This window comes from Polistes dominula, unplaced genomic scaffold, assembly GCF_049000335.1.
Source record: "Polistes dominula isolate Pdom_NZ unplaced genomic scaffold, Pdom_raw_medaka contig_24, whole genome shotgun sequence".
NCBI lineage: Eukaryota > Metazoa > Arthropoda > Insecta > Hymenoptera > Vespidae > Polistes > Polistes dominula.
Window position 1 is genome coordinate 2,226,968 of NW_028301150.1, and position 16,593 is coordinate 2,243,560.

General features: G+C 31.4%; 1 protein-coding gene across 1 annotated transcript in view; it reads right to left on the reverse strand.

Annotated features, from left to right (window-relative positions):
* kug (FAT atypical cadherin kugelei) overlaps positions 1-16,593 on the reverse strand; it is a 299,204-nt gene that overhangs the window by 28,907 nt on the left and 253,704 nt on the right. The window contains exons 4-6 of the mRNA XM_089177782.1: positions 10,563-10,669; positions 9,803-10,007; positions 4,478-4,539 (exon numbers count right to left, since the gene is read on the reverse strand). Of these exons, the coding sequence (XP_089033908.1) occupies positions 4,478-4,539; positions 9,803-10,007; positions 10,563-10,669 (374 nt within the window). The remainder of the gene's footprint in view (positions 1-4,477; positions 4,540-9,802; positions 10,008-10,562; positions 10,670-16,593) is intronic.

A 16,593-nucleotide genomic window follows, 5' to 3' on the forward strand; every position in this document is an offset into this window, starting at 1 on the left:
TAAATGGTTAATAGTTTACATATATGTAAATGAAAGAAAAAGTTTACTTTTTATTTCTATTTATTTTTACATGTCTAATTATTTCTGGTTAGTTTGTACTACTCGTCCGTATATACCCTGTATATAAAATTAAGTTATCATATTTAATGTGATAAAAATCAGGATATCAAAATAAGTATAGCTGTAAATGCATTAGATTTACATATATTCTTCATTTACTTACTCATTTATTACCTTTTACTCGGATATTAAGCGTATCAGAATAATTTTCTATATTTCAAGATGTAGCTGGGTTGGCAATAGTTATCATAGTCTCTATGTAGATAAAGTTTTGGAAAATGAGTAATGTTATGAGAAAATTACAAATAGTAGAATTTCAAGCAAAAGCAATCTGGTTCGTATTTAGTATCCGTTAAACTTGGTTAAAAACATAAATAAGTTGTGTTAACGAGCCGTATCGAGCGATTCTGCAGTGGAGTATTCTAAAGCGATTTCTTCCTTTCGAAGGTAAAACTGTTCCCGTTGGATGGTGGATGGAGGAATGGATCCATGTAATGACATCCAACGAAATTGAAGGAATACGAAGGAAACTAGATTAGTCGTCGAGAAACTTCTCGTCAAAGCTCAACGTGGTCCATTCTGGGAGACGGTCGGTGGAATTTGTGCAAACAAGAAATTTTCACGAACGGTATCATCCATTCGTCTACTATCAAATCAACTTTCGAAATTACAAAATTACATTTGTACTTAGTGAAACGATATGTTTCGTTATTCAAAATATATTTTGAAATTAAATCAGAACAACATTTTGATTATCTTACAAAATAAAAGTATTTTTTTTTTTAAGATATTCATATTAATAAGATAATATTAAATATGTCTAATTAAAGATAAGAAATACATGATCATTTTAACAGCTATTACTTTTTGTGATGAAAGTTAAGGGATTATCTAACTTCTCCTAACATAATAGAACAACTTAGAGAATTTCTAAATACTTGGGAAGATTGTCAAATTTGTTTACGATAATTAATATCAACTTAATATAGTTCAAATATTACGACAAGAATGCGGTGTGATACAAAAAAAAAATAAAAAAATAAAAAACGACTAAAGAAAGACTAGACAAGTTTACTTCTTCAACTTGAATTTGAGTTTCCTCAAGCGATAGATAATGCATGTGATGATGTTGAAGTTGATTTCAAACAAGGACCTTCACCACTGCCTAGTCGTCGTCAAGTTTCACCATCAAGGTGAAATGTGAGAGAGTAAAACTCGTGGTGTGTACCCAGTAACTTTGAGAATTCTGAGAAGATAGAGAGAGAGAGAGAGAAAGAGAGAGAAACGAAAGGATAGGTAGAAAGGACCGCATCATGTGTACCTTGCCAAAAGAAACTTATTTATAGCTTGCTCTACTAATTATCGAGTCTACAAATTACGTCAAATAAGCGAATTTGTTGACCATCGGTTGTTTATTTCTTACGTCAAAATGTTTAATTTATTACTAGATGTTTGTATAATGATTAATTATACAAACGACTTAGTTCCTTATGTTTGTATATGTTTATCTCTTTTTAGTACCGTAATCGTTTCATCGTTTCGTTACCATGGATTTTCATACATTTTTTTTTCATTCTAAAGAAGTTTTCACTTCGAAACAAAAAAACAAAAAAAAATAAATAATCCGTACCTTCATTCAACGTAAGTCTATTCTATTCGAGATTAAGCGAATCGATAAATCTTCGTTACATGGAAGAACAAACTACGATGTATTCCAAAAGGCCACTCGTTGCTCGTTCTACACGATCGAATTCAATTACACTCGCAATCGATCGTAGGAAGTCTCGAGAAAGTAGTCTTCGTCTTACGGAAGTGAACAACTGTGCCAGCACCATGGTGTGTGCTCTCTCTTGTTATTTACCAAGAATAAACAAACGGTTGTTTAATAAATTCTTTCCACAATCGATGCTTTGCTACTGAATTTGAAACGGATGTAAGAATACAAATGGAAAGCATTTCTTTTGTTTACTTTAAGTTAAATGTTTCCCTTTTAAAGGAGATAGAGAGAAACGTTTTATCGAAAGATAAAAAAAAAAAAAAAATAATAGAGTAAACTATTTCAATTAAACCTTTTTTCCTAGGCTTTAATAAAAGTATACAAAGAGACTATTGACTTTATTATATATACTTGTAACGTTTAAAAGCGTAATTATTAAGAAAATGACCCTATTATTGGCGTTAAATTCTTACAAAATCACTTCGTTCTATTTTTTTTGTGAATCCATTTAAATGGAACATGGTAATGTATTTAGACAACGAAAACAGATAAAGAGAGAAAGAGAAAGGGAAAGAGAAATTTTCTCTCAATCCTTAATCTCGATACAACAAGTAAAAGTAAGCTTCGTGTCTTGAATGGCAGTCCCTAGAGAGAGAGAGAGAAAAAAGGAAGAAATGAAGATAGAAAGAGTGAGCATCAGAAGACTCTCTTGACTCGTTGTGTTTCTCAATTCTCTTTCTTCTTATCATTCTCTTTTACTCTTGAGCTTTTGCCGTCCGGTACTTGGGTTTCCTTCGCACTTACTTCTCTCTCCTCCACCCTCTTTTTTGGTACTTCGTCGTTTTCGTCCGATCTCAAAATGCCTCCTCTCTTCAAAGCTAGCTAGCTAGCTAGCTAGTTCCTCTCACTTTCGAGTCAGGAGATTCACCTCATTTTACTTTTCAATCTCCAAGAGGATACGATTTTCTTCCTCATTTCCAGTCTGACAATATCAACGGGGAGGTGTGGACGTAAATGGTGGGAAAGAAAATCTTCTTCAAAGAGTAAGAAGAGATAGAAAGACAGAAAGAGACTGTAACAGTGAGAGTGCGACAAAGAGAGAAAAAGGAAGATAAGAAGGAGAGAAAAAAGAATGCATTAGCGATCTGCCTATCTACCTGTTAGCGTTAGCACACTGTTAGGAAATTCGATTTGTCCGAACGGCTTCGACGATGTTAAGTGTTTGGATTCTGTCGCGAAGAACATCCGCTTTCTTTTCAGGGAAAACTTTTTCTCTTCGATCTTCTTTCTTTATCTTCTTTCTTTTCTTTTTTTTTTTTCTTGTTTCGATCGAAGAACTGATTTAAAGAAAGAACTTTTAAGTTTAGTTTCATTTGGACAAAAATAAAAAAAAACATTATCTTTCATATAATTTAAATAATATATATATTTTTTTTTGATCAATATTAATATCGATATATAATTAGATTTAGTTTTTATTTATTTTTATTCTCTACTTAAATTTTTGTTTATCTTTTATAATTGGATCGTTTCAATCAATTGTGATTATTTTCACGTATGAATATCGTACCCGAGGAACATGCATTTCCATTTAGTTTCATGGACAAATTACTTTTTTTTATGAAAATTTATAATTATAAGTATTTCATATCAGGTATTCACTCTTTAACGATAATTGATATTGCGAATAAATACTTATCGGTGCAACATTTCCAAACAAAACTATGAATAAAGTGAAAATGAAAATTCGAAGTACTATATTTGTTATCATCAATGTGATATTTATGTCACATTTATATGTTAGTATAATATTTAACGCGAGAACCTTTAAATAGAGATAATTTGAAACAATACAAAAACAACAATATTATTAATATGTTAACTTATAATGATGTAAGAGAAAGACAGGGGAATAATATGTTGTTTTGTTGGGTGCAACGAAAAGGTTGCTTTTGTTGATATAATTATCCTAGCGTTACTAAGCACTGAGTAATTTCGAATAGAAATTTTCTTTCTCTTTCTCTCTTTCTCTCTCTCTTTATCTGGGAAACTCGATATAGGTACAATTTTCTATATCCTGTATTTCACTTCACCGAACAACTGAATCAACTCTTTAAACTCCTTTCATTTCTCTCTCTCTTTTTTTTTTCTTTTACCTTTTCTTTCTGGTACACCACTCCTATACACCTCTTCCTTCCTTAAGCATCAATCGGCAAAGTGCTAATTACGTTGGTACGTGTACACCAACGTATATATCTATATATATAATTATACTTAAGGTACAATTATTTCACCAAACCTATCTTACTAGAGTTAAATACCTCTAATCCCTCTTTCGAGTCTTGTCTAGATCCTTCTAAGGTTGTGCTAAGATGCTACGGGAAGGAAATGGGTATCACAAATGAATTCGGATAAATTAAAACTTATGTTAATTTGAATCAATTGAAGTAGGATACCTTGGAGAATGGTATTCGTGGCTTTGCGTAATCAAGCGATTATCCTTCAACTTACTACTACTAAGATAATTCGTATCTATTATTCAAGTATCACAAGTTCCTCTAACATATCTTTTAATAATTCATTTAGAAAAATTGAAAAATTTGTGTTCCGTTTCTATGAAAAAAAAAAAACAAAACAAAAGAAAAAACTTATTTCTATCGTGAATATATACAGTAATGTTAAAGGATCGTTATTTCATACCTCCAAAACGTGCTCCGCTTGATTCTCTCGATCCAATTTTCTACCACTCGTTGTGATCAGACCTGAAAAAACAGCGATACGATTAGACAAACCTAAGATTGAATTTACATAGATTCGACGAACTTTCCACGTAGATAAACGCATAGGATTAATGATCCAATTAATATTCCAATGATATTATATCAATCATGGTACTTCAATCAAATTCGTATTATTAATAATATATTTTGTATCGATCGTGAACATTATTATAATAGTTCACGATACTCTGGCAAAGTTTAGTATAATACAATCACGCAACGTTAATCGAGTTCAACGACCTATGGTACGGTCAGATTTGTTTTCTTTATCTAACTCATCTGTAATAAGTTTTTTGTCTTATTCCTATCGTTGATATTTGTTCTATTTAATTGTTTATTCATGTTAAATATTTGCTCGATATTTTGAAAAGAAAATAAAAATGTTTATAAACACCGAAACTCGTAAAATTGTATTACGAATTAATGGCATTGGAAAAAAAGGTTTCTAATTTGAGCGAGTCAGGTTAATGGATGTAAAAAGGGATTAATAAAACGTAGATGAATATTATCATTTGATTCTGATTTGTGTTTAAATGGAAGGGGAACCTCCCCCCCCCTCCCCGCCCCTCCCTTCTATATTAAACGAGACAAAGATCGATTCATCGGGGCGCGTCCTGGTATAAAATTATAGCCTTGAGATTTTGCAAAAACGTCGATTGGGACCAAGCGTCAATTCTTTATCTTCTCTTTTACTCGATACTTCTCTCGCTCGTTCTTCTCTTTCTATTGCTACCAACAGTAGTACCACTACCCACACCTCTATAGCCGTATTTTATTTTACGCGTCACAAATCTCTTTCATCCTCACCGAGCGCTTCGTTGGGAAACTCGTTCAACGAAAATTCGAAAATCGATAGAATCTCACTTTCCCCTCGTTTCCCCCCTTTCTTCTTCATCGTTTTCTCTTTTTGTCGCTCGTTTTAATTTTTCTTTTTTTTTTCGTCTAAACGTTTTTCATTTTGCTTTTTCCAGAGTATATGAATTTTCTATAAAAAAAAAAAAAAAAAAAAAAAAAAAAATAAAAAAACAAAAATTCAATGCAAACTTGCCGATAAAAATAACCCCAGTAGAAAAATATTTTGACGTATTTAATTAAACAAGGAAATAAATCCATATGTGGGTTTATAAGTAGGTATTTATATTTTTATTAAAAAATTTACGCGAATATATAAGAGATTTTAATCAGCTTACTAACGTCCGATGTAGAGATTTACAAAGTACATGATTTACCATTTTCTGAAAATAATTCTAAAACGTAAAGCACGTATATAGTTTTTTTTTTTTTTTGAAAATTTTAATCATTAAAGAAATTATTCTCGAATATGATAAAATTACAATATAAGTTATAAACAAGTTTTCATTGAAGCATATAAAATACTTACAATACAAACAGACATTACAGAAAACATGTAAAAACAAGAAGCTCAGTAAATTAGAAATATTAACTCTTTAACGAAGCCCTTTGAAAACAGTACCTTTTACCAAGTAAGTATAGGGTTTGTTTCTTTTGCTCATTTGATTTCTCTCTAATTTTATTTGTTATCTTTTATTTTTCTCTAGAACAATTTTGTATGGTTTCCCGTTTAGAGTTTATAAGGAAAATAGATTTGATATTTAACACTAATCAAATTAGAAGGAAGCCTGTTCTCTGTCTAACGCGAAGCGATCCCATAACTGCAAAAGCACGGTTACCCATTACATTCGTGAATAGTTTCGCGGTATGGGAGAATTTTGGAACGAAACTGCTACGAGCCAACTTTGAAACGACGATATCAACGTCGACTGCTGCCCAATAGAATGTACCATTCTATTTGGGTTAACGATTTCGTATTTTCCCTTACAGATAACGTTATACTATAACTGATTATGATTTCAAAGGTACGTGAACGTTTCCTAATGTCGTCCCAACATTTACATTGGATCGTTCCTAAAACCGACGAAATTTTCATTTTATTTCTAATTTCTAATCTGTGTATTGTCATTGATAATATCATGGATATCAAATTGATGAAATGTTAGAATAATATTGAATTTAAGATTAATAATACGTTTAATCAGAACACTTGAATTATTATTAATTACTATCCACATAGATTGAATGACAATTTTCTAAAGTGGTTTGTACTTATATTTGATAATATAATATGTAATACAGTACAAGTATATAAAGATCTTGAATTTAGTTGAATATTTCCATATTGTCGAACGATAGCATTATATTATCGATAATCGTGGTCCTTTGTAAGATTAAACGATAGTTTTTTTTTTTTCATCTATCGTAGTTTAATAACACAATATATGATATGAAAAGAAATAAAAGGACACGTTTTGATTTAATTTAATAGTCGATCTTTTATAACAGACAAATTTAACATCAATTCTTAATTCCCAAAAAGTGAAATATGATTTCCATTTGAAACATTTGAACGATGTCAAAAACGAGTTCACAAGTTGCTTCTAAGGTTCGAAGTCGAAAGTCAAGCATCATACCGATCTATTGACAAAAAAATTGTTCACACGGTTGAACGAGTGTGTGCGGTCAACGCTATTTCCTTCCTTCCTTCCTTCCTTCCTTCCTTCCGCTTGTCGGAAATCGCGCTGACTTGGAAATTTTTCATAGCTATTTTCAGTAAGTATGAAAAGAATGGAAAGGGGAAATGAAAGAAAGAACAGCGGGAAAGTTTCTGATAACCGTAATAACTCGATTTTTCGTTGTGAGCGAACGAGCGAGAGAAAAAGCAAAAGAACAAGACAAAAAGAGTGAGAAAGATATATATATCTATATATATATATATATATATATATATATATATATATATATATATATATATATATAGAGGGGTAGAGAGGAAGAGAGTCCATTTAAATCCATCGACGAGAGCCGACGATATCGACAACCTCGTGAGATTTTCTCGCTGACAGTGTAAAAAGAGAAGAAATCTACGGTAGTAGCGCGTCGTCGACAGTTCTTTTCGTTTCCGTCTATAGTATCGTTCGAGATGGACTCATCGACGTTTGTTTCGTATCGATAATGCCCTCCGGCATTTCACGAAACGAATCGAAAGTAAAAAAAGCAGGGGGTGGCATCGCTGATGACGCTGGTAGTTGCTAACGTGAGAAGAAAAAAAACGAGAGAGAGAGGGAGAGAGAGGAAGAAAGAAGAAAATATATATAAAAAAAAAGGAAAGAAAAGGAGGGTTGGACTGTTCCGCAGAGCACATTTAAATAATTGCTTTCCGTTTTTATCCCTGAATCTTTCCTACCTTCTTTCCTATATCTTTCTCCTTTTTTTCCAATCCTTGCTTGCTCAGAAATATTTATATATATATATATTTATAAATATACCAGGGATTTGAAGTTTCAAGAATATATCTCTGTTTGAATTTAGATTAATTTTAATAAATGTCAATATTTATCTAGAAAATATTGATATTGTTAATAGGAATTTTTAGATTAATTTAATTAATTGATGTAAAACTTGAGACAAAGGGGAATTATATGAATTGATAACATTCTCTTATTAAAAGTATGATATTAATTATTTTGGTTAATTCTTACATGTATGATTGAGAAGCAACGAAATAACGCGTATAGAAATATATATATATATAAAGTATATCGTATATTATGTATTACCTATGTTAATAAATTATTTAACAAAGTGGTATAATTTTAATCTGCAATCAATACCGTTTTAAAGCATTTTACGTCAGAATATTATTTATACTCTCCTACAAACTGAAATAGTATCAGTAATTCATGTTAATTCATTTGAAACATTTCATATGGATTCGTATTTTTCATAAAGTTGATAGGTAATATACAATGAATTGTTTTCACCGTAAATAATTATTACATTGTGTCAAGTTTCACAATACAATATTTGTTTAATGTAAAATTAAATATCAAAATTATCTTTTATTTATTACAAAGCTACTAGAGTAATTATTACTATGAATTTAATTAGTATAATATTTTCTATATTCAATTGTACTTTTTCTTACACGTTATATTTGATATAATATACCGTGTTATTAAGAGAAAAAAATGCATACCTTTTGGTAACAATTATTATCTCACGAATTACGAATACTTTAAAACGAAGTGTAATAAACTTTTGTAAATACGATTTGAAGTAAAGGTTTCATTCTAACTACGGCCATTCGTCGGTGCAAAATGTTACACCCGGTTCGCTTGAAATAGAATAGAAAAAGTACGAAGGTAGGTAAAACATTCTCTTCTGTCCGTTCGTTCACCGAGTTTAACTTAACAACAAACCCGATCATATTCCAACGCGCAATTCAATATTCTCGAGGCGAGTAAATTCGATAACGAGGACGATGTTACACGTGGAAGCAAATATTTTCTCGCTATATAAGCAACAAGCTATGATAGATAATTTACATCGAGATATGAAAAGAAAAGGGATATTGACTTTTACTAACAAATGTTACAGTAGAGTCGATGCATACCAATTTTGTTTGTATTTTTTTGAAATGAAAACTTCTTTAGTATCGGGGTGATTTGAAAATCGTGAAACGGAAGAACGTGAAATCGATGAAACAAAAATAATTAATTAATGAATAAAATTCAATATATATTATAATTTAATTCTATATATTAATTAATAATTTAATTAATAAAATTCTATATATAAAAATTCATTGTCACAATATGTTTATCCACTAATAATTCCGAAACTACTCAACTTAATGAAATTTATTTAATTTCACGTGATATTTTCCAACTTAGCAGCACATAGCACAATTTTTATCGCGATTTTTTTTTATTATTATTATTATTTTTTATTACTAATTAATAGATTTTTATTTAGAGGTTATCTAGGTTTTGTAAGGTTCTTTCAATAGATGGCGCTGTATTACAATTCAATTGTTTCGATATATTCACGTCTCGAAGCTTAGTTTTCTTTGAAGATTTCACTTCTACCGTGTGTGATTTTTTTTTTTATTGATGAAAGTATTTCTTCCAATTGTATTTTTTTTTTTTTTTAAATATTTTAATCCAAATAATAAAATATAAAATTACTAAAGAGGTAAAAAGAACGGATTATCGATCGATTACGTTGCATTACAACAGTAGGAAAGTTCGTCGTTAATATTTTCGTTTAGTAAGTCAAGATAATAGAGTTAGTATAGTATAGTAAAGGAAACTATTTTGGTAGTCGTTAATAGTATTACCTGGACGATTGCTTGGCTACGTGAACGAACACACTCGCTAAAACTTACCAGTGCTGGAGTTGATGAGAAAATAACCCTCTGGATTGCCGCTGCTGATGGAAAAAGTGAATTGTTGGGGCGAGGCGTCACGATCGAAAGCTCGAATCTGCAGTACGCTAACACCAGCTGGAGAATTTTCTGGCACGGAAGGATAGTAAACGGGGAGCTCGGTCAGCGGTGTATTGTCGTTTTCGTCCAGTACTTCGACGTAAACCTGAACGTGAAAAAAAAAAAAAATAAAAACAAGAAAAGAAAATAAGCGGCAGAAACAACTGTTGAACAACGAACACGCGAGGTTTCAAATCTTTTGTTAAAAAAAAAAAAAAAAAAAAAAAAAGATCCAAAAAACTAGAAAAGAATAGAAAGAAGAAATAAATAGAACAAAAATGTTCTCTTTTATACGGCCTCTTTTCCCTATTTTTGTGCTTTTACAAACATGAATCTAAACTTTCCTTTTACATTCGAATAGCGAATGTTCAATCCTTTGATCGTTTCCTAGCTTACAGTGTCACAGTTGACATTTTTTTTTTTTTTCATACGTGGCAGATACAAATATCCATGTCCTTTGAATAAAATACTACGTTGGAATTTTATTTTTTTATACTTGTATTTTAAACTATGACGCAAACAAGCCCACGTTGTTACAATGTTCAACAGATATTGCGAAATATTTGAATTACTTACGATTAATAATAATCATGTGAAATAGTCAAAATATATTTACCTACATTCTGATTATTGAACGAAAATAATCAAATACGAAAATTACCTCTAAACTTGAACTCAAAGGTACGACTCCATGATCCTGCGCATAAATCGTCAACCAATATCCGTTTTTGGTCTCGATATCAAGTACCGCTTTTGTCCTTATATTTCCTGAAACATAAATAAAGTCAAACATCAGTGAAAATAATTTATTAAAATGTACAAATATCCGAAATTTATTCTAAACGATTACTTCACAATTTTTGTTTTTTTTTTCTACAAAAATTAAACAAAGCTTTTACAATTTTACTCTTATACGTTTTATAAAATATATCATTGAAAAAAGAGTTAGTCTTTCCTTATATAAGGGTATGTCGTAATGTACAAAACAAATAAAAAAAAAAAAAAAAAAAAATAGAAAAGTCTCATAGAAAGTTCGATAACATGAGAGCTTTTCCCTTTCCATTCCTTTTCTTTTCTTTTATGCTCCCTAACAGTGTAACTGGCAGACCGAAGGTTGTTGCCGGTGGCATTTAGAAGAGAAAGAGAAAGAGAAAGAGAGAGAGATTTTCACTTTGCGAGGAAGATGGCCGATGAGCAAACTAAGAAAAGAGGAGAAAGAGGCCCGATATGAAATGACGTTCACGTATGGCGAGTTGCCAAGCGAGCGTGATAGCGTAAAAATTGGACCACATTCCCGGTGTTAACACATCGTGCACGCTGTTCCGTGTGTCTTCCAATCCGTTTTTGCCTTTTCAAGATAGTCTTCCCTGACTTTACCCTTCGTAGTCACTTCGATATCGCTTTTTGCGTTTGCCTTGCTACTACTACTACTATTACTACTACCGGCGTACCATTTGGTTCAGTTTATTACAGGGTATGAATTTGAAACGTACCGCCAACCTGTCTCGTGAAAAAAGAACTAAATAGTCGATACTTTAATGTAAATAAAGAAAAAAGAAAAAGATAAATAGAGAGAAGGGAGTCAAGCATTTCGATTAATTAACGCCTAGTAGGAAAACGAATGAAGATCGTAAGGTAGGATCGAGTGCATTTTCGATGTCGACTATCCTAGAGTAGTCGTTTCCTGTTCCTCAGGAATTATAATAAGCATGATAATCCTTGAAACGAGACTCGCTTATAAAACTTCTAGCGCTATACCGTACTCTGCCCTTAAATGGTTTGCGTATGAGTCCTGCGGAAGTTGGAGATAGAATTTTTCATGCGGATATATATGAAGAAAGTTCGTCGACTTTAACGAAGAATAATTATGTGATTATACATAAATTCATATTATATTATTCGAAATTTTATCAAAGGAAGATAATATAGAAATATTCTTGTTAATTACTTCTTTTTTTTTAAATACAATTAATTCGTAACTAATGTTTCTATACCATTTTGCATCAATCATTTATGAGATCTGTTCTATCACGATTAAATGCACCATCCGTTTCGCCTAATTTCATCGTGGAAATGTCGTAAGATAGGCGCGGTTTCTAACCAGGCCAAACCCGGATATGGTTGTTTGATGGTCGTATCGTAAAGCATCCATAAATGTCTTAGTATATGGCTACCAATTTTGGTTGATTGTCTTATGAAAGGTAAGCTCTCTCTAAAGGCCCTTTGTTCGAGCTTTCCACTAACAGCTGCTGCTTCCTCAAAGTCAATTTTGATCAAAACTATTTCTAAATATAATTAAATTGTATTATAAAATAAAAATATATAATATATTAAACGTTAATATTTATTTCGTAGGTTTAAAGGTACATTTCGTTTTTAGCATCGTCGAAATGATCTCGAAATTGTTGCCAAAGTAACAATCGACTTTACACGATCCTTGTTTAAGTAGTTTTTAGACTCGTAATCAAGCTCGAAAAGAGGGTAGAGGACTTAACTATCATTTCACAAGCTCGAACGATACTTAAAACGCGAGTAGGTGTAGCACGGACTCACGAAATACATTCGTTAACAATTTTTTCTTGGCGTGACTCGATATCACCTCATAAAAGCTTCGTGCCCATTCGGTAGCACGTTTGTTGAAGGTAAATGAAAGAGTCGTAGAACTCGTTTTTTTTTCCTTTCTTTTTTTTTCAGGGCTTTTATCCTTTGTCCGAATAACGACTGGTCCCGCGTGGCCGGAAACGAAGAGTAGAAAACGATCGATGTTTCCTCCTCTCCAATGGAAAAGCGCAATTGCTTACCTTCCGTAATTTTCAAAGTTACGACTTTCATTTTTGTGTTTTTTACTTTTTTTTTTTGGGTGAAGCAGGGGATTCATTTTTTTTTTCGTTCTATGTTGCTTTTCAATTCTTTCTCATCGAAATTCATTTCTAGGTTGTTTTCTTATTTTTTTTTTTTTTTTCATTTCTTTCAAGAAATTGAAAAGTCTATATCGTTTTATGATTCCAAATTTAAGCAATAAAATAAAAATTGTAAAGAAAGAATACGAAAAGTTTCCCCACGTTTGGGGGACTGACTTTTTTTTATTTTATTATTATTATTATTATATTAGCTATCTACATTTTCACCCAATCGTACTAGATTTGAAAAAAAAAAAACAACAACAATATTGATAGACGATATATCGTGTGCCAAATTTAAAACGATATGGTCGAATATTTCCGATCCTATTCCATCAGTAAAAGGTGATTGTTCGTTTACTTTTGCATTGATATTTTTTACAACTGTACCAAATTGAAAATATCAATTAAAATTTTGTAAAAAAAAATGAATATTGTAAAAACGATATTTGCGACAAAGTTATATTCTGATATTTGTTATATGAAAACATTTATTAAATTAATAATAATATAATTAACAGGATCGAATATATTTGATTATAGGATTTAAAATGAGACACCTGTTAAAATAGTTTAACCACAAATTTCCTGTGTCGTCGTAGTTACACAGTAATACTGTATATACAATTCAAGGAAATATCTGTGAATCCTTTGAAAAGTTTGATGAAGCGCAAGGAACGTAGAGGAAATGGTTAAGACAACCACGAAAAGGAAAAGAACTTAAGAAGATACGGAAGGGATAGGGACTCCTCCGTTTGAGGGCCCTTTTCGCGACGGAAGAAGCATCTCGAATTTCCCGGATGGAACGCCGCAATGTTACTTAATAGCTCGAAAATACTTCCATTTTTGTCTTTATCCCTCTTGTATTATCTTGAAGTGACGCTTTTCTTTCTCAACTATAGTTCATTTGCAACGAACGGATACCTTAAACTATGTAAAGCTTCTTACGAGCGATAAAGCGATTGATCTCTTCTCTTGTAGCCACTTGTACAACCTTCGTGTTGCAGTCTTTGTCGCGTCATTTAAGTTACAAAGAGGACAATTAAATGCAAGAGTAGAGTTTCTTTCCTTCTTGAACGTGAACACGATGATGTTGACGATGTATCTTTGACGTAGCATGTCTTACAAAGCTAAGGAACCTTGTCTAAGAATTTTCTCTAGCTTGTGCCTCTCAAATTACGGAAGAATTGCCTTCTACCTTATCAAGTTTCCCCCTAATAACTATTTTAATATGAAAAATAATGCAATTAACTGGCATGCGGTTTAAAAGCATCTGCTAATAAAATGTTCATGTTTATGAAAAAAAAAAAAAAAAGGTTAATGTCATTTGATATATACTGACAACTAGATCATATAAGAAAAATTGTAACTTTTATCTCGTCCCTTCGAGGGATCAATGTCTATTGATAGAAATAAAATTAAAAAAAAAAAAAAAAAAAGAGATTAAAAAAAGTCACGGTAAATTTTTTTTCAATCTTTTCAATCTAGGAATAAAGTAACACGGGTATGCTGGTAAACGTGACGTCGTACTCTCTAAACACTTGACGTAGTCACGAAACTCAATCATATTCAATCTTTATCGAGACGAGGAAGCATAAGTCCCCACTCAAAGCTTCGAAATCACCGACGGCATTTAAATCGCTGGATTTTATTCGTTCTCCGTTTTCCTCTCAACTCGACAAGACTCAATCGATGTTATTTGCGAAAAGGAAGGAACATTGAGGATTCGACGAATCAATAAGCGCTACGAGAAAGATAGAGAAATTTCAAGAACTAAGGATAGAAAGCTAAGCATTTATGACGATTTCAAATTTCATATTAGTGATCGATGTGAAAAACATCAATTTATGATATTAGTGTAAATCGATTTTATCAATATTCATAATGTTCCAATTGTTTTAGGTATATATAAATATTTTTTAATGAAATTATTTAATTATAATTTATGTTTGATTAATTTTTTACTTTATTTCATCCTACATTTAACATTATTTCTTTCTACGACAAAAAATTTTATTATCATTTTATGAATCTCAATATTCCATAACTAATATCAATTTTTTTTCGCGCACTTTACCCTATAGCGCAAATTTGTTTCGGAATGAAGTTTAAATCGAATTAAAATGTCACTAACATACTTTTACTTCGCTATCATAATAACTTTTTACAAAAACAAAGTTTCAAAACGTTTGTTCTCTCATCGAAAACGTATTGATTCTTTCGACCAAGAAAATCTTCGAAGCCTCTTTCGTTTTTCTTCTATCGTTGACTGTAAGAAAATTTGAAATCACGTAAAACCAATACAAGCCGAAAGCTCTGGGCTGCTCAAAAGTTGCTTCCGAATCTAGCGCTGATACGAAAGAAGTTAGTTTCAACGATGTTTCTTCCTTTCAGCGATATTCGTGCCAGGAAGAGTAAGAAAGAGAGAGAGAGAGAGAGAGAGAGAAAGTAAGGTAAGAAGAGAGAAAAAGGGGAACGGAGAAGGGCTAAAAGAGGAGTTTCAAGTTTCCCACTGGACTGAAACCGATAGAACCTTAGAGCGTTTCGAGGAGCTGCGAAAATAGCTACGCCCAAAAGTCTTTGGCAAGCTCCCGCGAGTGCAATATAATCGTCCCTTCCTCGAACTATGTATTTTTCATTTTGGTAAAAAATATATAGAAATTGAAGAAATAAAATAAAAAAAGAAGAAAACACAAAAGAAAACAAAGAACAGATAAGAAAAAAAAGGGCAGAATATATATGTGACGTTATTTATCAAAAGTAAATCGTCTATCCTAATTAAGATATTTTCTTCGAAAAGAACGAAAATTGCATTCTCTTTCTGTGTGTTTTTTTCTTTTTTTTTTTTACTTTATCATACATCACTCTGTACGCTCATTCAACGTTAATTAAGAATTCACACGGGACGACTCTTCGTTAGAGCTCTTATTTCTTCGTATTTTCGTCTTTCAATGAAACGAATATACAGCGAGTTTATTAATTCTTTCTACACTTATGTGTGTGTATATATGTACGTATGTATGTATGCATTTATTACATGGTCGATGTTTCTTGAGAAAAGATTTTTTAATATTTTATTTATACTTTAACGAAGTTTTTTTTTGCCGCACGATGATATTAGAAATTTATATCGCACTATGTAGTACTATATCTATATATATATATAATAATATAGGTAGAAGGTATTCATTTAAGAACTTTGTCAAGTTAGTAATCATATTATGAACTTTCTCTTTGGCACGATCAAATGTGGTTTTTACGTGACATGTGATTCTTTTTGTTCAATATATTATATTTATCAGGTCACTCTGATAGAAAGTTTTGTATTTTACGATAGCTAGCTACAGTTAGAACATATAATACTATCGTGTATTTATCCAACCGAAAAACTATTCTATATTGATGTTAAAACGTGCGAGTGAAAATATGTTTTTAGTGAAACGTATTGCGAAGATGAAAAGGCAATGTTGGCCATTGGCTCTCTCTATAGCTCGCACTATCCTGTGGGAAAATGTACAGTTCTTTTGGAAGAAGAAATCGGGAATGGTGTATCGTTTAAAATGGTGTAAACGACACACCTAAGGTTTCCTTGCAAATTAAAAATGTTTCAATAAAAATATCCATGTATTCCAATAAATTGTTCAACTTATTTTCTTTTTCTTTAAGTCATTAACATAAAGAGTCAATGGAAAAATAAATAAAAGAATAAATATGGATGACTTTTTTTTTTTTTTTGAATGAGTTCCATTTTACTCCACTTCTAATGAGATTTTCAATTGATCATTTACACCA